The sequence below is a fragment of the Bos grunniens genome, chromosome 7 (genome assembly GCF_055505025.1).
Source record: "Bos grunniens cultivar Pamir isolate PY7600 chromosome 7, Bosgru_T2T1.0, whole genome shotgun sequence".
Lineage (NCBI taxonomy): Eukaryota > Metazoa > Chordata > Mammalia > Artiodactyla > Bovidae > Bos > Bos grunniens.
The window spans coordinates 14972585-14993974 of NC_141171.1; the positions used below are offsets into that span (position 1 = coordinate 14972585).

Below are 21390 nucleotides of genomic sequence, written 5' to 3' on the forward strand. Positions count from 1 at the left end.
GTGGGATTTCGAGGTGACGTTTCAAGGAGGGAACAATGGGCAGACTTCTGGGCAGGGCTTCAGAGAGTTAGCATGAGATCTCAACGTTCCTGGAAGGCAAATAAAAGATTTGGGGGGTGACAATGAAGGATCCCCTATGATGAGTAAAACTGTAACAATGAACAGAGCCCACATTTACTGGGGACTTGTGCCAAGCTCTATGCTGGCTGCCAGGGTGACTTCTATAGGGCTCCTTATCTTTCCAATCGTCATTAACAGATGTGAGGATTGGACCATAAAGGAGGCTGAGTGCAGAAGAATTGATGCTTTCAAATTGTGGTGTTGGAGAAGACTCTTGAGAGTCTCATGGACTGCAAAGAGATCAAACCAGTCAATCTAAAAGAAATCAACCCTGAATATTCATTGGAAGGAATGATGCTGAAGCACCAATACTTTGGCCACCTAAGGTCTTTTCCAAGGTCATTGGAAAAGACATTGATGCTGGGCAAGATTGAAGGCAGGAGAAGGGGGCGGCAGAGGGTGAGGTGGTTAGATAGCATCACCAACTTAATGAACATGAATTTGAGCAAACTCTGGGAGACAGGGAAGGACAGAGGAGCCTGGCATGCTGCAGTCCAAGCAGTCACAGAGTCAGACACGACTGAGCGACTGAACAACAACAAGTCTTTGAAGATCTCCGGGTGCTCTCCCATTGCCTGTGTGCAGTGCTGAGGTGGAGCGTTTGAGGGACAGCTAAATCTTGAGCCATCGTCTGCCAAGGGTGATACTTTTAACTGAGTTCTTACCCTGTCTTCATCCCTCTTGCCCTTTTCCTCCAGGTAGCTGGTCTCCTCATCCCAAGAGAAGGGACACGTGTGTGTGTGTGTGTGTGTGTGTGAGTGAGAAAGAGAGAGAGGTGGGCACTCCTACTCCATCAGTTCCATCTCTCAGGCCTCTGACCTGCCTGATCTGAGCTCCAGAGAGGGACCTTCTTGAGGACCTTGATAGCACTCAGGGTTCATCCACTTGCCCCATCCTTGAGGCCACGCCCCCTTCTCACCTGGCGTTCCTGCCCCAGTTAAATCTCTCCTCGTTTGCCCTGCCTCTGCAAAAGTCCACTTCCCACATGGTGCCAAGAGAGAAACTAAAACCCAAATCAAAAGTATTTGCAAATCATATATCTGATAAAGGATTAACATCTAGATTGTAAGGAATTCCTACAACTCAACCATGACAAACTCAATTCAAAAATGGGCAAAGGGGACTTCCCTGGTGGTCTAGTAGTTGAGACTCCATGCTCCCAATGCAGGGGTCCAGGTTCTATCGCTGGTCAGGGAACTAGATCCCACGTGCTCCAATGAAAAGACCATGCATGTCACAGCTAAAATCCGGTGCAGCCAAATAAATAAATATTTTTTAAAAAATAAAAAATGGGCAAAGGACTCAAGTAAATCTCCAAAGAAGCTAATACAAATGACCGATCAGATCAGACCAGATCAGTCACTCAGTCGTGTCCGACTCTTTTCGACCCCATGAATTGCAGCATGCCAGGCCTCCCTGTCCATCACCAACTCTCGGAGTTCACTCAGACTCACGTCCATCGAGTCAGTGATGCCATCCAGCCATCTCATCCTCTGTCGTCCCCTTCTCCTCCTGCCCCCAATCCCTCCCAGCATCAGAGTCTTTTCCAATGAGTCAACTCTTCGCATGAAGTGGCCAAAGTACTGGAGTTTCAGCTTTAGCATCATTCCTTCCAAAGAAATCCCAGGGCTGATCTCCTTCAGAATGGACTGGTTGGATCTCCTTGCAGTCCAAGGGACTCTCGAGAGTTTTCTCCAACACCACAGTTCAAAAGCATCAATTCTTTGGTGCTCAGCCTTCTTCACAGTCCAACTTTCACATCCATACATGACCACAGGAAAAACCATAGCCTTGACTAGACGGACCTTTGTTGTCAAAGTAATGTCTCTGCTTTTGAATATGCTATCTAGGTTGGTCATAACTTTCCTTCCAAGGAGTAAGCGTCTTTCAATTTCATGGCTGCAGTCACCATCTGCAGTGATTTTGGAGCCCAGAAAAATAAAGTCTGACACTGTTTCCCCATCTATTTGCCATGAAGTGATGGGACCAGATGCCATGATCTTTGTTTTCTGAATGTTGAGCTGTAAGCCAACTTTTTCACTCTCCACTTTCATCAAGAGGCTTTTTAGTTCCTCTTCACTTTCTGCCATAAGGGTGGTGTCATCTGCATATCTGAGCTTATTGATATTTCTCCCGGCAATCTTGATTCCAGCTTGCGTTTCTTCTAGTCCAGCATTTCTCATGATGTACAAATGGCCAATAGACACGCAAAAAGATGCTCGACATCACGAGCCACTAGGGAAATGCAAATCAACACCACAGTGAGATAGCACTTCCGCTTATTGCTATGGTGACTCTCAAAAACACAAAACAAAACAGGAAGTAGCAACTGTTGGTGAGATGTGGAGAAACGGAGCCATTGTATTCTGTTGGCAGGAATATAAAATGGTGCGACCACTTGTAGGAAAGAGTTTGGTGGTTTCTCAAAAAGTTAAGCATAGAACTGAATGATTTTGCACTTCCACTCCTAGATATATAGACCTTCAAAGAATTGAAAGGGCTTCTCTTATAGCTCAGTCAGTAAAGAATCTGCCTGCAATGCAGGATACTCGGGGTCGATTCTTGGGTCAGGAAGATCCCCCTGGAGAAGGTAATGGCAACCCACTCCAGTAATCTTGCCTGGAGAATCCCATGAACAGAGGAGCCTAGAGATCTACAGTCCATGTTGTCGAAAGAGTTGGACACTACTTAGTGACTAAACCACCTCCAACAATGAATTGAAAATGAGGATTCTAACAGATACTTGCCCACCAATGTTCATAGCAGCATGATTCAGACTAACCAAAATGTGGAAGCTACCCAAATTCTGCCCATCGACAGAAGAATGGATAAATAAATTGAAGCCTTAAAAACAAGTGTTGCAAAGAGTCAGACAAGACTAAGCGACTAACACACACAAAAACAAGTGAAATTCTGAACATGCTACATGGATGAACCTCCAAACATTATGTTAAGTGAAATAAGCCAGACACAAACGAAGAAATATTCCACTTATACGAGGTCCCTAGAATAGGCAAATTCATAGAGAAATTAGAAGGAGGGCTAGAGGGAGAAGGAAACGGGAAGTTAGTATTTAATGAAGACAGTTTCTTTTGGGGGAAGATGAAAAAGTGCTGTAAACAGATTGTGATGATGACTATAGGATATCATGAATGTATTTAATGCCACAGAATTATATACTTAAACCATTTGTGTGTGCTTAGTTGCTCAGTCAGAGAAGGCAATGGCAACCCACTCCAGCACTCTTGCCTGGAAAATCCCACGGATGGAGGAGCCTGGTAGGCTGTAGTCCATGGGGTCGCACAGAGTCAGACATGACTGAAGCGACTTAGCATCAGCAGCAGCAATTGCTCAGTCACGTTCGACTGTTTGTGACCCCATGGACTGTAGCCCACCAGGGTCCTCTGTCCATGGGATTCTCCAGGCAAGAATACTAGAATGGGTTGCCATTCCCTTCTCCAGGGGATCTTCCCAACCCATGTATCAAACCCGCATCTCCTGTGTCTCCTGCATTGCAGGCACATTCTTTACCCACTGAGCCATCAAGGAAGCCCCTTAAATCATTTTAAAATGGTTAAAATTATAACATTCATATTCATAACATTCATAATAAAATAAAGTGACATCCACCTATTTTGTGTCCAAAACATGAGATGGATTGACAGATGGAATGGACAGACAGATGGAGAGACACAGTATGATAAAGAAAATTTAGCACCATGGTAATTGTGGAACCTATGGGCTTCCCTGGTGGCTGAGTTGGTAAAGAATCCACCTGCAATGCCGGAGACCTGGGTTCAACCCCTGGCCTGGGAAGATGCTCTGGAGGAGGGCATGGTAACTTACTTTAGTATTCTTGCCAGGAGAATCCCCATGGACAGAGGAGCCTGGCAGGCTACAGCACATGGGGTCGCAAAGAGTGGGACACAACTGAGTGACTAAGCCCAGCACGTGAATATTCACTGTACTCTTCTTCCAGCTTTTCTGAATGTTTGTAATTGTTCAGATAAAATGTTGGAAAAGAAAGCCTGCCTCTTGATCGACCAGGTGGCGGCTTGCATCACGAAAGGACGGACAAACATTCCCTGAGTGTCACTTGCTGAGAGGACTCACTGCCCTCTGTGAGGGAGACTTTCCCCTAAACTGGACACAGAACCTGATGCTTGGTTGGTCAAACTGAGAACAGAGGAATGTGGTAAACTACATCACAAGGACACCATCAGACTGGTGAAATCTACAACACAAGCAGCTTAGTTTCTTCAACAAATATGTTGCAAGGGGGGGAAGGAAGAAGAGGAACCCAAAACTTACAGGAACTTGCCTCCAACCAGAAGCAGTGCATGAACCTTGTTTGGATTGTTAATAAACATTTATTGATTGATTTTACTTACCTATTGGCTGTGCTGGGACTTCGTCATGACATGTTGGCTCTAGTTCCCTGACCAAGGATAGAACGTGAGGCCCCTGCATTGGGAGCACAGAGTCTTAGTCACTGAACCACCAGGGAAGTCCCCTGTTTGGATTTTTATTTGAATGAACTGTAAACAACCATTCATCAAATATTGAAGAAGGGAAAATCTAAACACTCTGAACTATATCATGATATTAAGGGATGACTGTTTGAACTTCTCAATTGTGATAATGACATTGTAGTTATTGCTTGTGGTAACATCTCTCAAGGTATATACCAGTTTTAACAGATGAAATGCCATGATTTCTGGGATTGGCTTCCAAATGATCCAGAGGCAGGGGTCAAGTTGAAGCAAGACTGGCCATGGGGAGACTTCCCTGGTGGTCCAGTGGCCAAGACTCTGGTCTCCCAATGCAGGGGCCCAGGTCTGATCCCAGGTCAGGGAACTAGATCTCACATGCGGCAACAAAGCTCCCGAGTACTGCAACTAAGACCTAGTGCAGCCGAAAAAAAAAAAAAGAGAGAGAGAGAGATGGGCCATGAGTATTAGAAGCTGTTGATGCTGGCTGTTGGTTAAGTGTGCATGTGTGCTAAGTCGCTTCAGTCCTGTCCGACTCTTTGCGACGCTATGGATCATAGCCCTCCAGGACTGAACCCACATCTCTTGGGTCTCTTGCACTGGCAGGCGGGTTCTTTACCACTAGCGCCACCTGGGAAGCCCTTCTTGGTTAAGTGTAGGTTCATTATATTATTCCTCCTGGTTTTGAATATGCTTTAAGTTGTCTAAAATAAAAGTTTAAAAAAGGTAGCTGCCCAATGCAAACTACTAAATATAGAATGGATAAGAAACAGGGTCCTGTGATCTGACCAAGGAGCTCACCTTCTCCCACACACACATCAAAAATATACAGCCTAGAAGGATGGGATGGAGTGGGAGATGCAAGTGAGGTTCAACAGGGAGGGGACACATGTATACTTATGGCTGACTCACGTTGATGTATGGCAGACACCAACACAATATTGCAAAGTGATTAGCCTTCAATTAAATAAAAATAAATTAAGGAAAAAATACATCTACAGGGAATTCCCTGGCAGTCCAGTGGTTAGGACTCTGCGTTTCCACAGCAGGAGACATGGGTTTAATCCCTGTGCTTGGTCGCTCAGTCGAGTCTGACTCTTTGTGACCCCATGGACTGTAGCCCACCAGGCTCCTCTGTCCATGCAGATTCTCCAGACAAGAATACTGGAGTGGGTTGCCATGACCTCCTCAATCCCTGGGGGAACTAAAAATTCACCTGCTGCCTGGCTGGAAAAAAAAAGTCTACAGAACACTGGCAGATGTCAGACTTCTAAAAGGGCAAGAAAATATCCCCTTAACTGGGTAGGACAAAAGAAAAAAAAAAGAGAGAGAAACAACAAGGTCCTACTGTATAGGACAGGGAACTCTACCCAATAACCTGTGATAAACCATAAGGGAAAGTAATTTTTTTAAAAAAAGAATACAAAAAAGAAAAAAAAAAAGCTGCCCAAGAAAAAGCTAAGAAGAATGAAAAAAGAATGAAGAGAGACCTGCCTTATCAACCATCGAAATATTTTCTGGGGGCAACGACTTTCTAAATTACTAGGTTAGATCGTGCAGCGGTTCCCAATGGGAACCTATCTTACAGATGCCCTTGAACGTGGGGGAAGCCATGTGAGCACACAGTCGCTCACTGTAACGGCAGCACGTGTGCAGCAAAGGATTAGGAATGACTACATGAACCTCGGCAGGGAACAAACGCTGATATTTTTTTTTTCTTAAGTGCTTTCTTTTTTAAGATGTATTCATTTTTGGCTGCATTGGGTCTTCGTTGCAACTCGGGGCTTTTCTCCAGTTTTGGTGAGCGGGGGCTACTCTTTGTTGTGGTGCTCGGGCTTCTCATTGTTGCAGAGCATGGGCTCAGTAGTTTCAATTCCCAGGCTCTAAAACACAGGCTCAGTAGTTGTTTCATAGCATGTGCGATCTTCCTGGACCAGGGATCGAACCCGCGTCTCCTGCACTGGCAGGCAGATTCTGTATCACTGAGCCACCAGGAAAGCCCACTGATGCCTTTTGAATGATGAGTTGCAACACAACCACAAAATAGAAAGCTTGCCTCCAAGACCTGTTATGTGGGGGCTGGGGGTGGGGAATAGGTTAGAGCTCTAGATAGCAGTGCATATTATTCTTTTTGTAAATGATGGGAAAACATGTGTACAGATTGCCTTATGTCTGGATAAAATGTGTCTGGAAGCCAGAACAGGAAACCAGATGACATTAGTTGTCTCCCAGGGAGGTGACAATGGTGGCCAAAGGACAGAGGAGGGAAACATTTCAGTACTTATGTCAATATTAGTTCAGTCAGTTCAGTCACTGAGTTGTGTCCGACTCTTTGCGACCCCATGAATCGCAGCACGCCAGGCCTCCCTGTCCGTCACCAACTCCCAGAGTTCACTCAGACTCACATCCATTGAGTCAGTGATGCCATCCAGCCATCTCATCCTCTGTCATCCCTTCTCCTCCTGCCCCCAATCCCTCCCAGCATCAGAGTCTTTTCCAATGAGTCAACTCTTCGCATGAGGTGGCCAAAGTACTGGAGTTTCAGCTTTAGCATCAGTCCTTCCAAAGAAATCCCAGGGCTGATCTCCTTCAGAATGGACTGGTTGGATCTCCTTGCAGTCCAAGGGATTCTCAAGAGTCTTCTCCAACACCACAGTTCAAAAGCATCAATTCTTTGGCGCTCAGCTTTCTTCACAGTCCAACTCTCACATCCATACATGACCACTGGAAAAACCATAGCCTTGAATTACCCATCCAAAAAAAAGAGGGGGAAGGATTTAGAATTATACTGAATATTTTATTTAATTATTTTAAAATTAACCTGCTGCCACTAAGTCACTTCAGTTGTGTCCGACTCTGTGCGACCCCATAGATGGCAGCCCACCAGGCTCCCCCATCCCTGGGATTCTCCAGGCAAGAACACTGGAGTGGGTTGCCATTTCCTTCTCCAATGCATGAAAGTGAAAAGTGAAAGTGAAGTTGCTCAGTCATGTCCGACTCTTAGTGACCCCATGGACTGCAGCCCACCAAGCTCCTCCGCCCATGGGATTTTCCAGGCAAGAGTACTGGAGTGGGGTGCCATTGCCTTCTCCAAAAGTTAACCTAATCAACCTTTTTAAGTATTTATTTTAAAAATATTTATTTGGCTGCAGCAGTTCTTAGTAGCTGGCTCATGGGAGCTTCGATCTTCATTGCAGCACATGAGCTCTCTAGTTGCTGCCTGTGGTCTCTTAGTGTGGCATGTAGGATCTAGTTTCCAGACCAGGGAATTGAACTTAGGCCCCCCTGCATTGGGATTGTGGAGGATTAGCCATTGGACCACCAGGAATTCCCTGATTATTTAATTTTAAAAGCCATTATACAAAATTCCCTGGCGGACCAGTGGTTAGGACTCTGTGCTTTCACCACTGTGGGCCTGGGTTTGAGCCCTGCTCGGAGATCTAAGATCCTGCAAGTTGCATGTATGGCCAAAAAAAAAAAAGACAAAACTGTTATATAAAGAAAATATCACTAGATTCGTATGAAGTTGTCCAGCCAGGAAAGCTGCAATGCAGAGGGTCTTGAGAAGACCCTGGGGAAAGAAATTTAACTGTCTTCCACAATGTAGCTTCCCTGGTAGCTCAGCTGGTAAAGAATCCACCTGCAATGTGGGAAACCTGGGTTCAATCCCTGGGTTGGGAAGATCCCCTGGAGAAGGGAAAGGCTACTCACTCCAGTATTCTGGCCTGGAGAATTCCATGGACTGTATAGTCCATAGGGTTGAAGAGAGTCAGACATGACTGACAGACTTTCATTTCACAATGTAACTGACCCATCTCAAGAACACCCATTAAGTAGAAACATGTGAGCAAACACCAGATTAATAATGATATCAAATGTTTATTAAGCACTTGTTTGCATATCTGCTAAGCATTTGATGACCTTACTAGCTCTTTACATTAGTCCTACAAGGCAGCATGATCTCCATACTGTCCAAGGGACTCTTAGGAGTCTTCTTTAGCACAATTTAAAAGCATCAATTCTTCAGCACTCAGCTTTCTTTATGGTCCAGCTCTCACATGGACATCATGCTCCTTAAAGGAAATCAACCCTGAATATTCATTGGAAGAACTGATGCTGAAATTCAGTTCCAATACTTTGGCCACCTGATGAGAAGAACTGACTCACTGGAAAAGACCCTGATGCTGGGAAAGACTGAAGGCAAGAGGAGAAGGGGGTGACGGAGGATGACATGGTTGGATGGCATCACTGACTCAATGGAGATGAGTTTGAGCAAACTCCGGGATATGGTAAAGGACATGGAAGCCTGGTGTGCTGCAGTCCATGGGGTTGCAAAGAGTTGAACTGAACAACAGTAACTGAACAATAACGAGGCAGCAAGCAGGAACATCCCGAGTTCATAGTTGAGAGCTCAGGCTCAAAGAGGGGAAGCCATGTGCCTGAGGTCACAGTGAGAAAAGGGTGAAACTGGCAATCTTACTACATGGCATGTGGCCCCCCAGTCCTTCGTTGATATATTTAACATATATCTTGAGGGTCTTCTGTGTTCTAGGCACTGGTCTAGTTGCTGGCTGGTTATTTGGAGGTGAGCAAAGGCTGAAGATTTGAATCCCGCTTCTTCTGCTCTGAGTGTCTGGCCTTAGGTGCAGTCCTCAGGGGAGAAGATCCTTGCTGAAAAAGGGCCCAGGGGCCACGCCTCTAGCAGAGGAAATACCAGTTTATACCCTGTTAGGGGAGACAGTGGGCTCAAAGGGCAGGAGCTAGGTGAGGGCAGAAAGATCAGCTTTGGGACTTCCATGGTGGTCCAGTGGTTAAGACTCCATACTTCCACTGTAGGAGGCATGGGTTTGATCCCTGGTTGGGGAACTAAAGTCCCACTTTGAGTGGCATGGCCAAAAAAGAATCAAATTCAAGGGCCTGGTTAGCTCCTTGTCCTGGGTCCTTCAGGAGTCTGTGTCAAGCTCATGACTTTGGAAGGGTCCATGATTTGAATGTTTGTGTCCCTTTAAAATTCCTATGTGGAAATTCTAAATTCCAAAAATGGGGCTTCCCAGGTGGCTCAGTGGTAAAGAATCTGCCTCTAATGCAGGAGACACAGGAGATGCAGGCTCGATTCCTGGGTCAGGAAGATACCCTGGCGTAGGAAATGGCAACCCACTCAGTATTGCCTGGAAAATTCCATTAACAGAAAAGCCTGGTGGGCTACAGTCCATAGGACTGCAGAGAGTTGGACATGACTGAGCATACACATGCATGCGTGTGCGCGTGCTTACACACACACACACACACAAAGTGATGGTATTAGGAGGTGCATAGGTCATGAGGGTGGTGCCTTCACGAATGTAATTAGTGCCCTTATAAAAGAGGCTCCAGGAAGATGCCTTGCCCCCTTCCACCTTGTGAGGATGCAGTGAGAAGGCACAGGCTATGAACCAGGAAGAGAGCCTTTACCAAAATTCAACCATGTTGGTGCCTGGATCTTAGACTTCCTAGCCTCCAGAACCATGAGAAATAAATTTCTGCTGTTTATAAACCACTCTGTCTGCAGTATTTTGTTATAGCAGTCCAAACGGAATAAGTCTAGGAAAGTCAGTTCACTGGGGTGGGGTCGCCAGATAGTGGTAAGGCACAGGGAGTCGGTGAGGCTGGCCTCCCATCTTGAGCTCCTCTTAGGTTAAGGACTAGGAGTTGCTCTCAGTGGGTACTGTCTGCTCCAACCCCCTCAAACAGAGCTGCTGGTGGGCTTCAGCAGACACTGAACACCGAGGGGGCCTGGCCTTGGTATTTCTCGTGGTATGATCTGAGGATGGGTACGAGGTTCTGGAAGGTCGGGCGGAATGAGGCCTCTGCCTTCCAGCAGTCCTTCATGAGGCAATAGATCTGGGGAAAGGAAAAAGTTTGTTATAGCAGTCCAAACGGAGTAAGTCTAGGAAAGTCAGTTCCCTGGGGTGGGGTCTCAGGGTAGCGGTAAGGCACAGGGAGTCAGGGAGGCTGGCTTCACCAGGTTGTGAACTCCACTGTCTCCCTGGTCCCATGGTGGGGAAGAGGAAAGGGAGGATCTCACCTCAGAGGGGCATTTCTCTGGTTGCGGCAGCCTCTCCCCTCGTTCCAGCAGCTCTGTGAGCCTCAGCACAGTCATCTGCCCTTGGGTGAGGCCTATGAGCTCGATGAATTTCTACAGAAGAAACAAGAGCAGCTGTTTTTTAAGAGATAGAGCTACCTCAATAGAGGTCAGGAGCCGGGAGCTGGATGGCAGGGATTCTAAGGGACCCTCAGGGGCTGATAGAGGATGAGATGGTTGGATGGTATCACCGATTCAATGGACATGAACTTGGGCAAACTTCAGGAGATGGTGAGGGACAGGGAAGCTTGGCATGCTTCAGTTCATGGAGTTGCAAGAAGTCAGACATGTCTTGGCAACTGAACAACAACCATTTCCCAGCTGTATAACTTTTAGACTTATGACTTCACCTCTCTGGGCCTTGGTTCTCTCATCTGTAAAATGGGTAATAAAATCTACCACCTGGGGTTATTGTGAAGTTGGATAAAACTTTTTTTTTTTCTTTTTTGGCCACACCATGTGGCATCTGGGATCTTAGTTCCCCCACCAGGGATTGAACCTGCACCCCCTACATTGGAAGCAAGGAGTCTTAACCATTGGGCCACCAGGGAAGTCCCTAGTTAAACTGATATTCATAGTGTAAGTCTGGATTAGGTGTTTGATGTTATTACTAAGCCTCCCAGCTAGTTGTTTTTGCCTGTAGAGAATCTTATTTTCTCTTCTCCTATATACGCACTCTGATTGGCTTTGGGCATAAAGCCCTCGCATACTACAGGCTCCTCCTCTCGACACAGAACTACACAGTGATTGGCTTCCTTGAGGGCACGTGAACCAAGATGGACCAGTCAGAGTCCTGAATCATGATGGAAAGAGAAAAATCCTCCTCCTCTCAGCTAGGTCCACCGTGGCCAAAGCAGAGGGCGGGCTTGCTTTTTTTTTTTTTTAAAGGGAAGGTCCACTTGAGAAGTGCTGTGCTGTACTGTGCTTAGTGGCCCAGTCGTGTCTGACTCTTTGCGACCCCATAGGCTGTAGCCTGCCAGACTCCTCTGTCCATGGAATTCTCCAGGTAAGAATACTGTAGTGGGTTGCCAAGCTCTCCTCCAGGGGATCTTCCCAACCCAGGGATCAAACCCAGGTCTGCCGCATTGCAGGCAGATTCTTTATCGTCTGAGCCAGCAGGAAAGCCCATGAATACTCGAGTGGGTAGCCTATTTCCAGGAATCGAACTGGAGTCTCCTGCATTGCAGGCAGATTCTTTACCAGCTGAGCTACCTGGAAAGCCCTGAGAAATGCTAACAGTGGTTAAGACTCCACAGCCCACTGCATGGGGCACAGGTTCAATCCCTGTCAGGGAACTAAGATCCCTCATGCTGCATGGTGTGGCGGAAAAAAAAAAAAAAAAAAAAGCTACCACAGAGAACAGCAGAGTCAAGAAATGGAGACAACTGGGTTCCTAATGACATCTGACGATCTAGATCAAGCCATGTTCCCAATGTCCCCCTGGGGTTTGCAAATGGCAGAATTAGCAGTTCCTATTTCAGTGAGTTTCTGTCACAGTCAAAGCCCTCTGCAATGTAAGTGGCCAACTTTACAGAATAGGACTGTGAGGCAAATCCATGGTGTTGGTGTGCGGGCCTGGCTCTCACCGAGGGAGGGCTCTGGCTGGAGTCACAGTAGGTCAGCAGCTCATACATGAGGACCCCAAAGGACCAGACGTCTGATGCATAGTAGAACTTACACTCCTTCAGGCACTCCGGGGCATACCTGGGGAGAAAGGGCACTCAAGCCGTGGGCCGGGCCAGACTGGAGTCCTTATCTGAGGCTTAGGAGCCCTGTGGCCCTAAAGAGTGGAGGGGCAGGGTCACTGAACCCAGGCCCTGTTGTCTGGGGCCCCAGCATGCATCTACTCCACCCTGTCTGCTCTGGGTAGCCGTGGCACCTCCCACCCACCCCTTCCGCTGGGTCCCGCCTGGTTACCAGAACACAGGACTGTCCCCATCCTCGCGCACGCAGTAATACTCGTGGCCTTCGGGCACGGCCTTGGTGAGGCCGAAGTCCCCGATCTTGACTAGCCTGTTGTTGTCCAGCAGCACGTTGCGCGCGGCCAGGTCTCGATGCACGTAGTGCTGTGTGTGCAGGTAGGCCATACCCTGGGGGCGGGATGAGTCTGGATCAGTGGGGGCAGGGCCCGGCCTGAGGAGGCGTGACGAGGATGGCACGGACCAGGCATGAGAAGCGGGCAGGATGTGAGAAGCGGGCAGGACGGCAGACCCGGCAGGAGCAGAGCCGGACAGCAGAGGAGGGGCCGCAAGGGGGCACTCCCAGGCTGGGGGCGAGAAAATTAGGAGGAGCCAGGCGCTGGGCGGGACCACGTCAGCTGTGGGAATTACGTGGGTTGGGGATCTGGGCCAGCGCGGGTGTGGCCCGATGATGGATGATCGGCTGGATGGACAAAGATGGAGGAGAGCCCGCCCAGGGATTACGCGTCGAGGCCAGCAGAGGGGATCGGAAGCTCAGGCCAGGTCAAAGAGGGGGCAGGTTCTGGGAGTAGGGGCGGGCCGGCCCACCTCGCAGATCTGCAGGGAGAAGAGCAGCAGCTGGACCAGCCCGACATTGTGCCGGGGCAAGTAGTCTCGGAGGCTGCCCAGGGGCATGTATTCCATGACCAGCTGTATCGACTTCTCGCCTAACACCAGAGAGGGGCAGCCCATAAGGGTGGTGGAGGCTAGGACCGCGGGCTGTCCACCCTGCACCCCCTAATCCCAAGATGGGGAGGGAGAGCCAAGACCCGTCCACTCTAGGATCTGTCCTCAGGGGGGACGATCAAATCTCGACCCGTCCCCTGGCAAGGGAGCTGACATGGCTCCCACCCATCCTGATCTCAGAAAAGTATCTCAGAATAGAAAGAAGGCAGCCCGGCCTCACCCACCTTGGTGTCCACAAACTGCATCCTCTGCCTAGGACTGAGAGGCGGAGGTCATGACCAGGTCATGTTGGCCCCGCCCACAAAGCCCCACCCAAGCGCTAGTCCCGCCTCGTTACATTTGTGGGCCCCGCCCACCTTGGTCCTCGCAGCAGCCCTTGTACTTGACGATGTGCTTGTGGTAGAGCGTGCGTAGGATGTCGATTTCTCGCCTCCAGCCCGTCCGGAGCTGGGGACCGCAGCCTGCCTTGAGGGCCTTCACGGCTACCATCTCACCAGTGCCGTCGTTGGTGGGGTCGTAGCAATACAGGCTGACCTTTCCGAAGTGACCCTGGCCGGAGTGTGCAAGAGGGTCAGCCCCACCCCAGCTCCCCAAGCCCACTTTCCAGGCAGGTCTATTTGGAAAATCCTAGGCCCCGCCTGCTCCTTGTTGATGGGGGCCCCTGGGAGCCGAGGCCTCCCTTTCAATTCCCCAGGGCCTCCCTTGAAGCTGAGGGTCTCTAAGGCCAGAGCTTTCTTACAGCCTAGGCCCTGCCCTCGGTCTTCCAGGCCCCACCCTGGGCATCCAGGCCCCGCCCCCAGCCCTCAAGGCCCCGCCCTCACCTCACCCAGATCCCGGATCTTTTTCAAGTATCGCTTGTGGAAAACCGTGGGATCTGAAGCCAGTGAATCCGGGCTCACAGACAAGACATCAGCGAGATCTGGGAGAGCCACAGTGGGTAAGTCCAGACGACCGCTCTCTCCCCCAAAGAGCCCATACTTGAGGGCACAGAAAGCCGACGACTGCTACCCCCCAGCTCTGATCCTCCAGACAAGGAAACCGGTTTTACAAGGGCTGAAAAATTCCATTTGTCTAAAATGCATAGTTGACTGGACCAAAACTGACACCTGGGATATTTTGAGATTGGGTTAAGGGCACAAACTTTTCGTTAACAACCAAAACATTTTCCAGGGTCTAATTCATCCGAAGAAGTTGTGGCTCTCCTCAAGCAAAACACTGAGGGGGGGGGGGGCGGGACGGGGAGGGGCTTTCCTGGTGGTCCAGAGGTTAAGAATCTGCCTTGCAATGTAAGGGACACTGGCTTGATCTCTGGTCCAGGAAGATCTCATGTGCTGCGGGGCAGTTAAGCCCCATGTGCCACAACTACAGAGCCCACACGCTGCAGCTACCGAAGCCCATGCACCTAGAATCAGTGTTCTGCAGCAAGAGAAGCCACCGCAATGAGAAGCCCAAGCACCACATCTGGAGAATAGCTAGATGGAGAATAGCTTTAACCACAACTAGAGAAAGCCCACACATGCAGCATCAAAAACCCACCACAGTCAAAAAATTTAAAAAAAAAAAACCTTTTTTTTTTTAAACGGAGAGCTTGGATATTCCCTCCCCTCTGCTTAAGTGAATTAGAAACCCACACACACTCTAAGCCACTGTACCAAGACTTGGGGACACCATGCCCGTGTCAGCAGGGATCCCAGCCTGTCCTCCCTCCTCCAGGATCCCCGCCCTGGCGAGGTGCTCACTCTGGGGCTGTAGCTGAGTGAAGTCACGCAGGATGGTGCGGAAGGATGGCCGCTGGGCTGGCTCGTAGGTCAGGCACTGGCTGGTGAGTGTGGCCAGCTCTGGGCATGAGGGCTCAGGCAGTTTGTGCTGCTTCTGGTAGAAGCGCTCTTTCTGGTGGGGAGGAGACTAGAAGTCAGTGTACACCCTCAGTCCTGGTCTCACAGGAGGCAGAGTCAAGTCCTCAGAGGGACAGGGTAGACCAGTTGGCTCCTTGTTCCTGTCATTGCCATTTTACAGATGAAGCCACTGAGCCTCTGCAAAGGGATGCAGAGCTGGCCATCACTGCAGAGTCTGGACTGGAACCCAAGTCCAGCCGACTGTGCTATACTGGAGCATCTCAACCTTGGCCTTTTCTGCTTGGATTTCCACCTGCCTCTGAGGATGGAAAGGAGGCAGCCAGGCCTCGCCCACCTTGGTGTCTATAAACAGCATCCTCTGCCTGGGACTGAGAGCCTCTAATTGGCCAGGTCCTGCTGGCCCCACCCACCAACTCCCAGGAAGTTCCTACTGTCTTCAGCTCCTTGAATGCACTAAAGCCTCCCAGCCTTTGCACAGGCTGTGTCTGCCACCTAGGCTGCCCTTCCCAGCCTGGGACATTGTGGTACTTCTGCACTTGAATTAAAACTCTTCTGGGAAGTCTTGTCCCAACCCTCAGCTGGGTCAGGGGCATCCTCTGGGAACCCCTACTCTCGACAGCCTGTTTGATGGCCTGGACACTGCTTAAAACTAAAGCATGTGACCTGGGACGTCCCTGGTGGTCCAGTGGTTAAGAATCCGCCTTCCAGTGCAGGGTATGCGGGTTCAATCCTTGGGTGGGGAACTAAAGATGCCACACGCCACTTGGCAACTAAGTCTGTGTGCCACAACCAGAGAAGCCTGTGTGCTACAATTACTGAGCCTATGTACTCTAGAGCTCAAGGGCCACAACCAGAGAGCTGGCACATCGCAGCGAAGACCCAGAGCACCCAAAAATTAAAAAGCAATAAGAATAAATAAATACATTAAAAACTATCACTTTATAAACATAAATAAAGTATGTGACTATCTGCTGTGACCATGACCTTATGCGGCTTCCCAGGTGGCGCTAGTGGTAAAGACCCAGCCTGCCAATGCAGGAGATGTAAGAGATGTGGGTTCGATCCCTGGATCGGGAAGATTCCCCTGGAGGAGGGCATTTTCCCCTGGAAAACCCCATGGAGGGAAGAGCCTAGTGTGCTACAATCTGTAGGGTTGCACAGAGTCACACACGACTGAAGTGACGGAACACACACGTTATGAGGTCGGGACTGCAGTTCACTGCAACTGACAGATGAAACTGATGGAGCTCCAGCAAGATGAGGCTGCACAGCCAGAGGGGAGGCAGCTCTGAACCCTGAAACATGCCCTCTGGATTCCTTGGGGGGTGCCAGCCCTCTTTGTGGGAAGGACCCAGGGGTGCTCCGGCCATACCTCAGAGGGACTACGGCCCTGCAGGGGGGCCTCGCCGTCGAAGCAGATCTCCAGGAGGGTGGCACCAAAGCCCCACTTGTCGGCTGCGGTGCTCAGGCTGTTGGCTCCACCAGACAGGCACTCGGGGGCTGTCCAGGGGATCCGCTCCACCCGCTCTGGGGGCCGGGGTCAGAAGTCAGCAAGGTAAAGGAGTGGGGCAGCCCATCCCTGTGTCCAGCACCTCCTGGGTCCTCACCCTCCCTGGAGAGGGCACTCAGGCCCACGCCGGGGTCACTCAGCTTGATGAAGGGGCTGGTGCCCTCCGCCAGCCCCAGCCGTGCCAGCAGGATGTTCCGGCCACACACGTTGCCATGAACCAGGCTTTTGTCTTCCTGGAGTGGGGTGGAAAGGGGGCATGGTCACTGGGGGCTGTAGATCCTACCCTTACCCATCCCACATGGCCCAGGTAAAAAAGACAGTTGTGGTTATTATGGATATGGCAGTACATTGTCACAGTGACAAGGCAGTCCAAGATCCCCAGTGAGTCCTTCTTGTTTTCCCAGCACTGGAGGCCAAGGCTCTCAGGGACAAAAGGCCAGAGGACCTCATGTTGTCCTCAGCCTGTGTCAGGCACACTCCTGCCCCAGGCCCTTTGCATTGTCTGCTCCCCCTGCTGGAATGCACCGCCCCTAGATGTCCTCATACCCCCACCCCTGCCCCACATCCCCTCCAGGTGCCCTTAATGAGACCTTCCCCGACCCACCTATTTAAGGCTTCACCTCTTCCCCAAACTGCAGCAAATCCTCATCTCCACCTCTGCTTTTTTTCCCACAGTTCTTGCTACTTTCTGACACATCATGTAATATACTTATTATTGGGCTGGGCAAAAAGTTTTTGCCCATTCAGTTTTTTCTGTAAGATGCTATGGAAAAGCCAGAACAGACTTTTTGACCAACCCAATGTTTCTTGTTTATCCCTCCCAAGTAAAATGCCAGCTTCCCCCAAGAATGGAGACTTCTGCCTATTTTCTTCTCTCCTAGGTCCCCAGGGCCTAGGACAGAGCCTGGCACACAGAGGGTGTTCTGGAAATGGGTGACTGGACCAAAGGGGGCTGAAGATGAATGGCAAGAAAGAGCAAACAGAAGCAACTCCCTTAGGGTCTGGGATATCAAGCTGGGGAGTCAGGGGAGACATGGGAGCCACAGAGGTGGGTGAGCAGTGGAGGTTCATGGAAAGATCTAGTGGGTAGAGGGATGTGTTGAGGCCTCCATACCCAATCGGGGGCTTCCCAGGTGGCACTGGTGGTAAAGAACCCACCTTTCAATACAAGAGACATTAGGGATGTGGGTTCGATCCCTGGGTTGGGAAGATACCCTGGAGGAGGGCATGGCAACCCACTCCAGTATTCTTGCCTAGAAAATCTCATGGACGGAGGAGCCTGGCAGGCTACAGTCCACACAGAGTTGCAAAGAGTCGGACACAACTGAAGTGACTTAGCAAGCATGCTCCCCTGAATGCAGGGGCTGCCCTGGCCCTCACCACCCACCCAGGCCCAGCCTGCAGGCCACGCACCAGGTAACTGAGGGCGCTGGCCAGCTGCTGGGCCACTGCCAACTTCCAGGCCAGGGGCACGCGGCCCCTCTCCCGCCGCAGCCATACGTCCAGGGGCCCGTGCTCCACGTACTCGGTCACCATGATGTCTGCAAAGGCCTGGTCACTTTAGATGCTGCACACCCACACACCCTCCAGAGTGCCGGGGGCAGGACCCACGGGCTGAGGCTCCCCTGGGGCAGGGCGCCAGGGGAGACTTGGGAGTGACTTTAGGGAGAAGAGAAACATGGGCTGGAGTGCAGGCTGAGGTGGGGGCAGGGTGAGGCCAAGGTGCAAGGCAGCATTGGGGTCCAGGGTAGGGCTGAGGCAGAGAGGAGGCTGAGAGTAAGTGATGGAGGTCAGGAGGGGACTGGGGAGCCAGGGGGAGGGGTAGATGATTGGAGGGAGAGGAGCTGGAGGTTGGAGCCCGAGTGACACTTGGATCCCCCTGTGCACTGGGAGGGGTGTGGGGTCAGCACGCGGGCCAGTATTGGGGAGAAAGCAGGAGAGATGGAGCTTTGGGTCTGGGGGCTGCCCGTGGCCGCCCTATACAATGAAGTACATGCAGAGGAGGTGGGGTGGAGGAACAGAGGCTGAGCTCTGGGAAGACAGCGGGGCCAGTGAGGCTGGGGTCTGCATGGTGCCACGGCATAGAAGGGGTCAGAAGGTACACAAGGGTGGGGCTGTAGAGGTGTCTGGTGGTAAAGGGAGTTTGGGATGCAGTCTGCAGTCAGAGTGGAGGTGGAGGGTTGGGGTGTAGCCAAGGATCACGGTGCAGGTAAGGGTTAACGTGTAGACAGGGTTCAGGGTGTAGGTGAGAGTTGAACAGGCACAGATTGGGGTGCCGTCAGGGCCCAGAGTATAGTCAAGGGGTCAGTGGATGGGGATGAAGGTCAAGAGTCTAAGTGGGGCCAGGCTGTCAACGGGGAGGGGACGTCGGCGGTCTGTGTGTCGGGGGCAGGGGACAGGGCTACTCACTCTCGGAGCCGTGCACGAAGACGCCGTGCACGAAGGCCAGGTGCACGTGGGAGACCTGGCTCATGAGGCTGGCTGTCTCGTAGAAGGCCTGAGGGGACACAGCGGGTCAGGAGGCCGCAGCCCCTCCATCCTGCCCCGGCCCCCGGGCTGCGCTCACTCACCAGGGCGATGTCGTGGTGACTGGGGTCTAGCACCTTGAGCACCACACGAAGCTCCTGCCCACGGTCCCCAGCGGGCGTGGGGGGTTCCTCGCCATCTGCCTTGTCCTCCTCGGGGCCTCCGCCCCCCACTCGCAAGAGGCCCTCATACACGTTGGTCCTTGTGCCCTGGCCTAAGTGGGACAGCTGGGGGAACGTGGAGGGGAAGCTCTCCATGACAACGGCGTAAGGCTGCCTCTCTGGTGCCCCATACCTGCAGCGTTCCTTCCCCCTCCCTCCATCCCACCCCCCATCCCCTATCCCAATCTCATCCCCCCCATCCAGGCCCCCCAAACCCCCCCCACCCCCACCCCTGCCACGCACCTGGGTGATGTCTTCCTGGCGGACTCGGTAGAAGCTGAGATGACTGAGGTTGAGCGGTCTGGTGCTGGCCTGAGGCCCCCGTGTGACGATGAGGTTGGAGATCTCTGGGGGTGGGAGTGGTCCCTGAGGGCTGTCATGGATGCGAGAGGCCTCCCCCCACCCAAATTCCCTCGAGGCGCCCCCATCTCTGTACCTCCGGGCCGGGGCAGGCAGCAGCGACGCAGGGAAAAGCAGTCGTTGCCGGCCCGCAGCGAGCAGTCCTGCAGGGCAGCCCTCAGGTCCCGCACGCTGGGGAAAGACCGGCCCCAGCCCTCCAGCATGACTGTCCCGGCCTGGAGCTCGATAGGGAACTTCCGCAGGCGCAAGCCCTTAGTGCCTGGAGCCTGCAGCTGGCGGCAGCAGGGGTGGCGGCGGTGAGCAGGGGTCCAGGCAGGGAGCGAGCCCAGCCCCGGCCCAGGACCCCCCGCCCCACGCCCACCTGGTCGCGCTGGGCCACTGTGAGGATGAGGCGGTGGAGGTGGCTGGTGCTCCAGTGGATAAGGTAGAGGCCAGCCTCGGGCTTCAGCTTGGCCAGCACAAATGGCTCCCTAGGTGGGTAGTGGGTAGGAGTGGGGGACCATTAGGGCACCTGGGGGCACTGCAGGACCCACGCCTGGCAACAAAGACACATAAAACCTGCCCAGCAGGGCACACTCCCAGCTGGGAGAAATGTCAGACACTATGTCTGAACACACACATGAAATGTCACACCGTCCCACGCATGAAAACTCACACAGACACAGAGCAGACACACACTCATGCATAATAATTGTCAGGTACCGTGGCAAACAAGGCGACACACACAAGCACAGAGGAAACAGCTGTCAGATGGCAGCTGAACACACGCCCAGCCACAGACCCCACCACTCCCAGTTCGGTTAAATTCAGTTCAGTCGCTCGGTCGTGTTCGACTCTTTGCAACCCCATGGACTGCAGCACACCAGGCTTCCCTGTCCATCACCAACTCCCAGAATTTACCCAAACTCACGTCCATTGAGTCGGTGATGCCATCCAACCATCTCATCCTCTGTCGTCTCCTTCTCCTTCTGCCTGCAATCTTTCCCAGCATCAGGGCCTTTTCAAATGAGTCAGTTCTTCGCAACAGGTGGCCAAAGTATTGAAGTTTCAGCTTCAGCATCAGTCCAACAAATATTCAGAAATATTCCAATGAATATTCAGGACTGATTTCCTTTAGGATGGACTGGTTGGCTCTCCTTGCAGTCCAAGGGACTCTCAAGAGTCTTCTCCAACACCACAGTTCAAAAGCGTCAGTTCTTCAGCACTCAGCTTTCTTTATGGTCCAACTCTCACATCCCTACATGACCACTGGAAAAACCATAGTTTTGACCAGATGGACCTTTGTTGGCAAAGTAATGTCTCTGCTTTTTAATATGTTGTCTAGGTTGGTCATAACTTTTCTTCCAAGCAGTAAGTGTCTTTTAATTTCATGGCTGAAGTCACCATCTGCAGTGATTTTGGAGCCCCCAAAAATAAAGTCTATCACTGTTTCCACTGTTTCCCCATCTATTTGCCATGAAGTGATGGGACCAGATGCCATGATCTTAGTTTTCTGAATGTTGAGCTTTAAGCCAACTTTTTCACTCTCCTCTTTCACTTTCATCAAGAGGCTCTTTAGTTCTTCTTTGCTTTCTGCCATAAGGGTGGTGTCATCTGCATAA

The 21390-nt window shown here is 51.2% G+C and overlaps 1 protein-coding gene across 4 annotated transcripts in view; it reads right to left on the reverse strand.

The window, feature by feature from the left end:
* Positions 1-8469: 8469 nt before the first annotated feature.
* Positions 8470-21390, reverse strand: part of TYK2 (tyrosine kinase 2) — a 29699-nt gene continuing 16778 nt past the window's right edge. For all 4 annotated transcript variants that reach the window (XM_086409274.1, XM_086409275.1, XM_086409277.1 and 1 more), the window contains exons 11-26: positions 20151-20259; positions 19866-20061; positions 19673-19776; positions 19313-19495; positions 19152-19239; positions 18156-18283; positions 16840-16975; positions 16605-16759; positions 15116-15266; positions 14198-14295; positions 13733-13925; positions 13239-13357; positions 12649-12821; positions 12318-12435; positions 10675-10785; positions 8470-10490 (exon numbers count right to left, since the gene is read on the reverse strand). In XM_086409274.1, coding sequence (XP_086265400.1) covers positions 10356-10490; positions 10675-10785; positions 12318-12435; positions 12649-12821; positions 13239-13357; positions 13733-13925; positions 14198-14295; positions 15116-15266; positions 16605-16759; positions 16840-16975; positions 18156-18283; positions 19152-19239; positions 19313-19495; positions 19673-19776; positions 19866-20061; positions 20151-20259 — 2197 coding nt within the window. In that variant the 3' untranslated portion in view covers positions 8470-10355. The remainder of the gene's footprint in view (positions 10491-10674; positions 10786-12317; positions 12436-12648; positions 12822-13238; positions 13358-13732; positions 13926-14197; positions 14296-15115; positions 15267-16604; positions 16760-16839; positions 16976-18155; positions 18284-19151; positions 19240-19312; positions 19496-19672; positions 19777-19865; positions 20062-20150; positions 20260-21390) is intronic.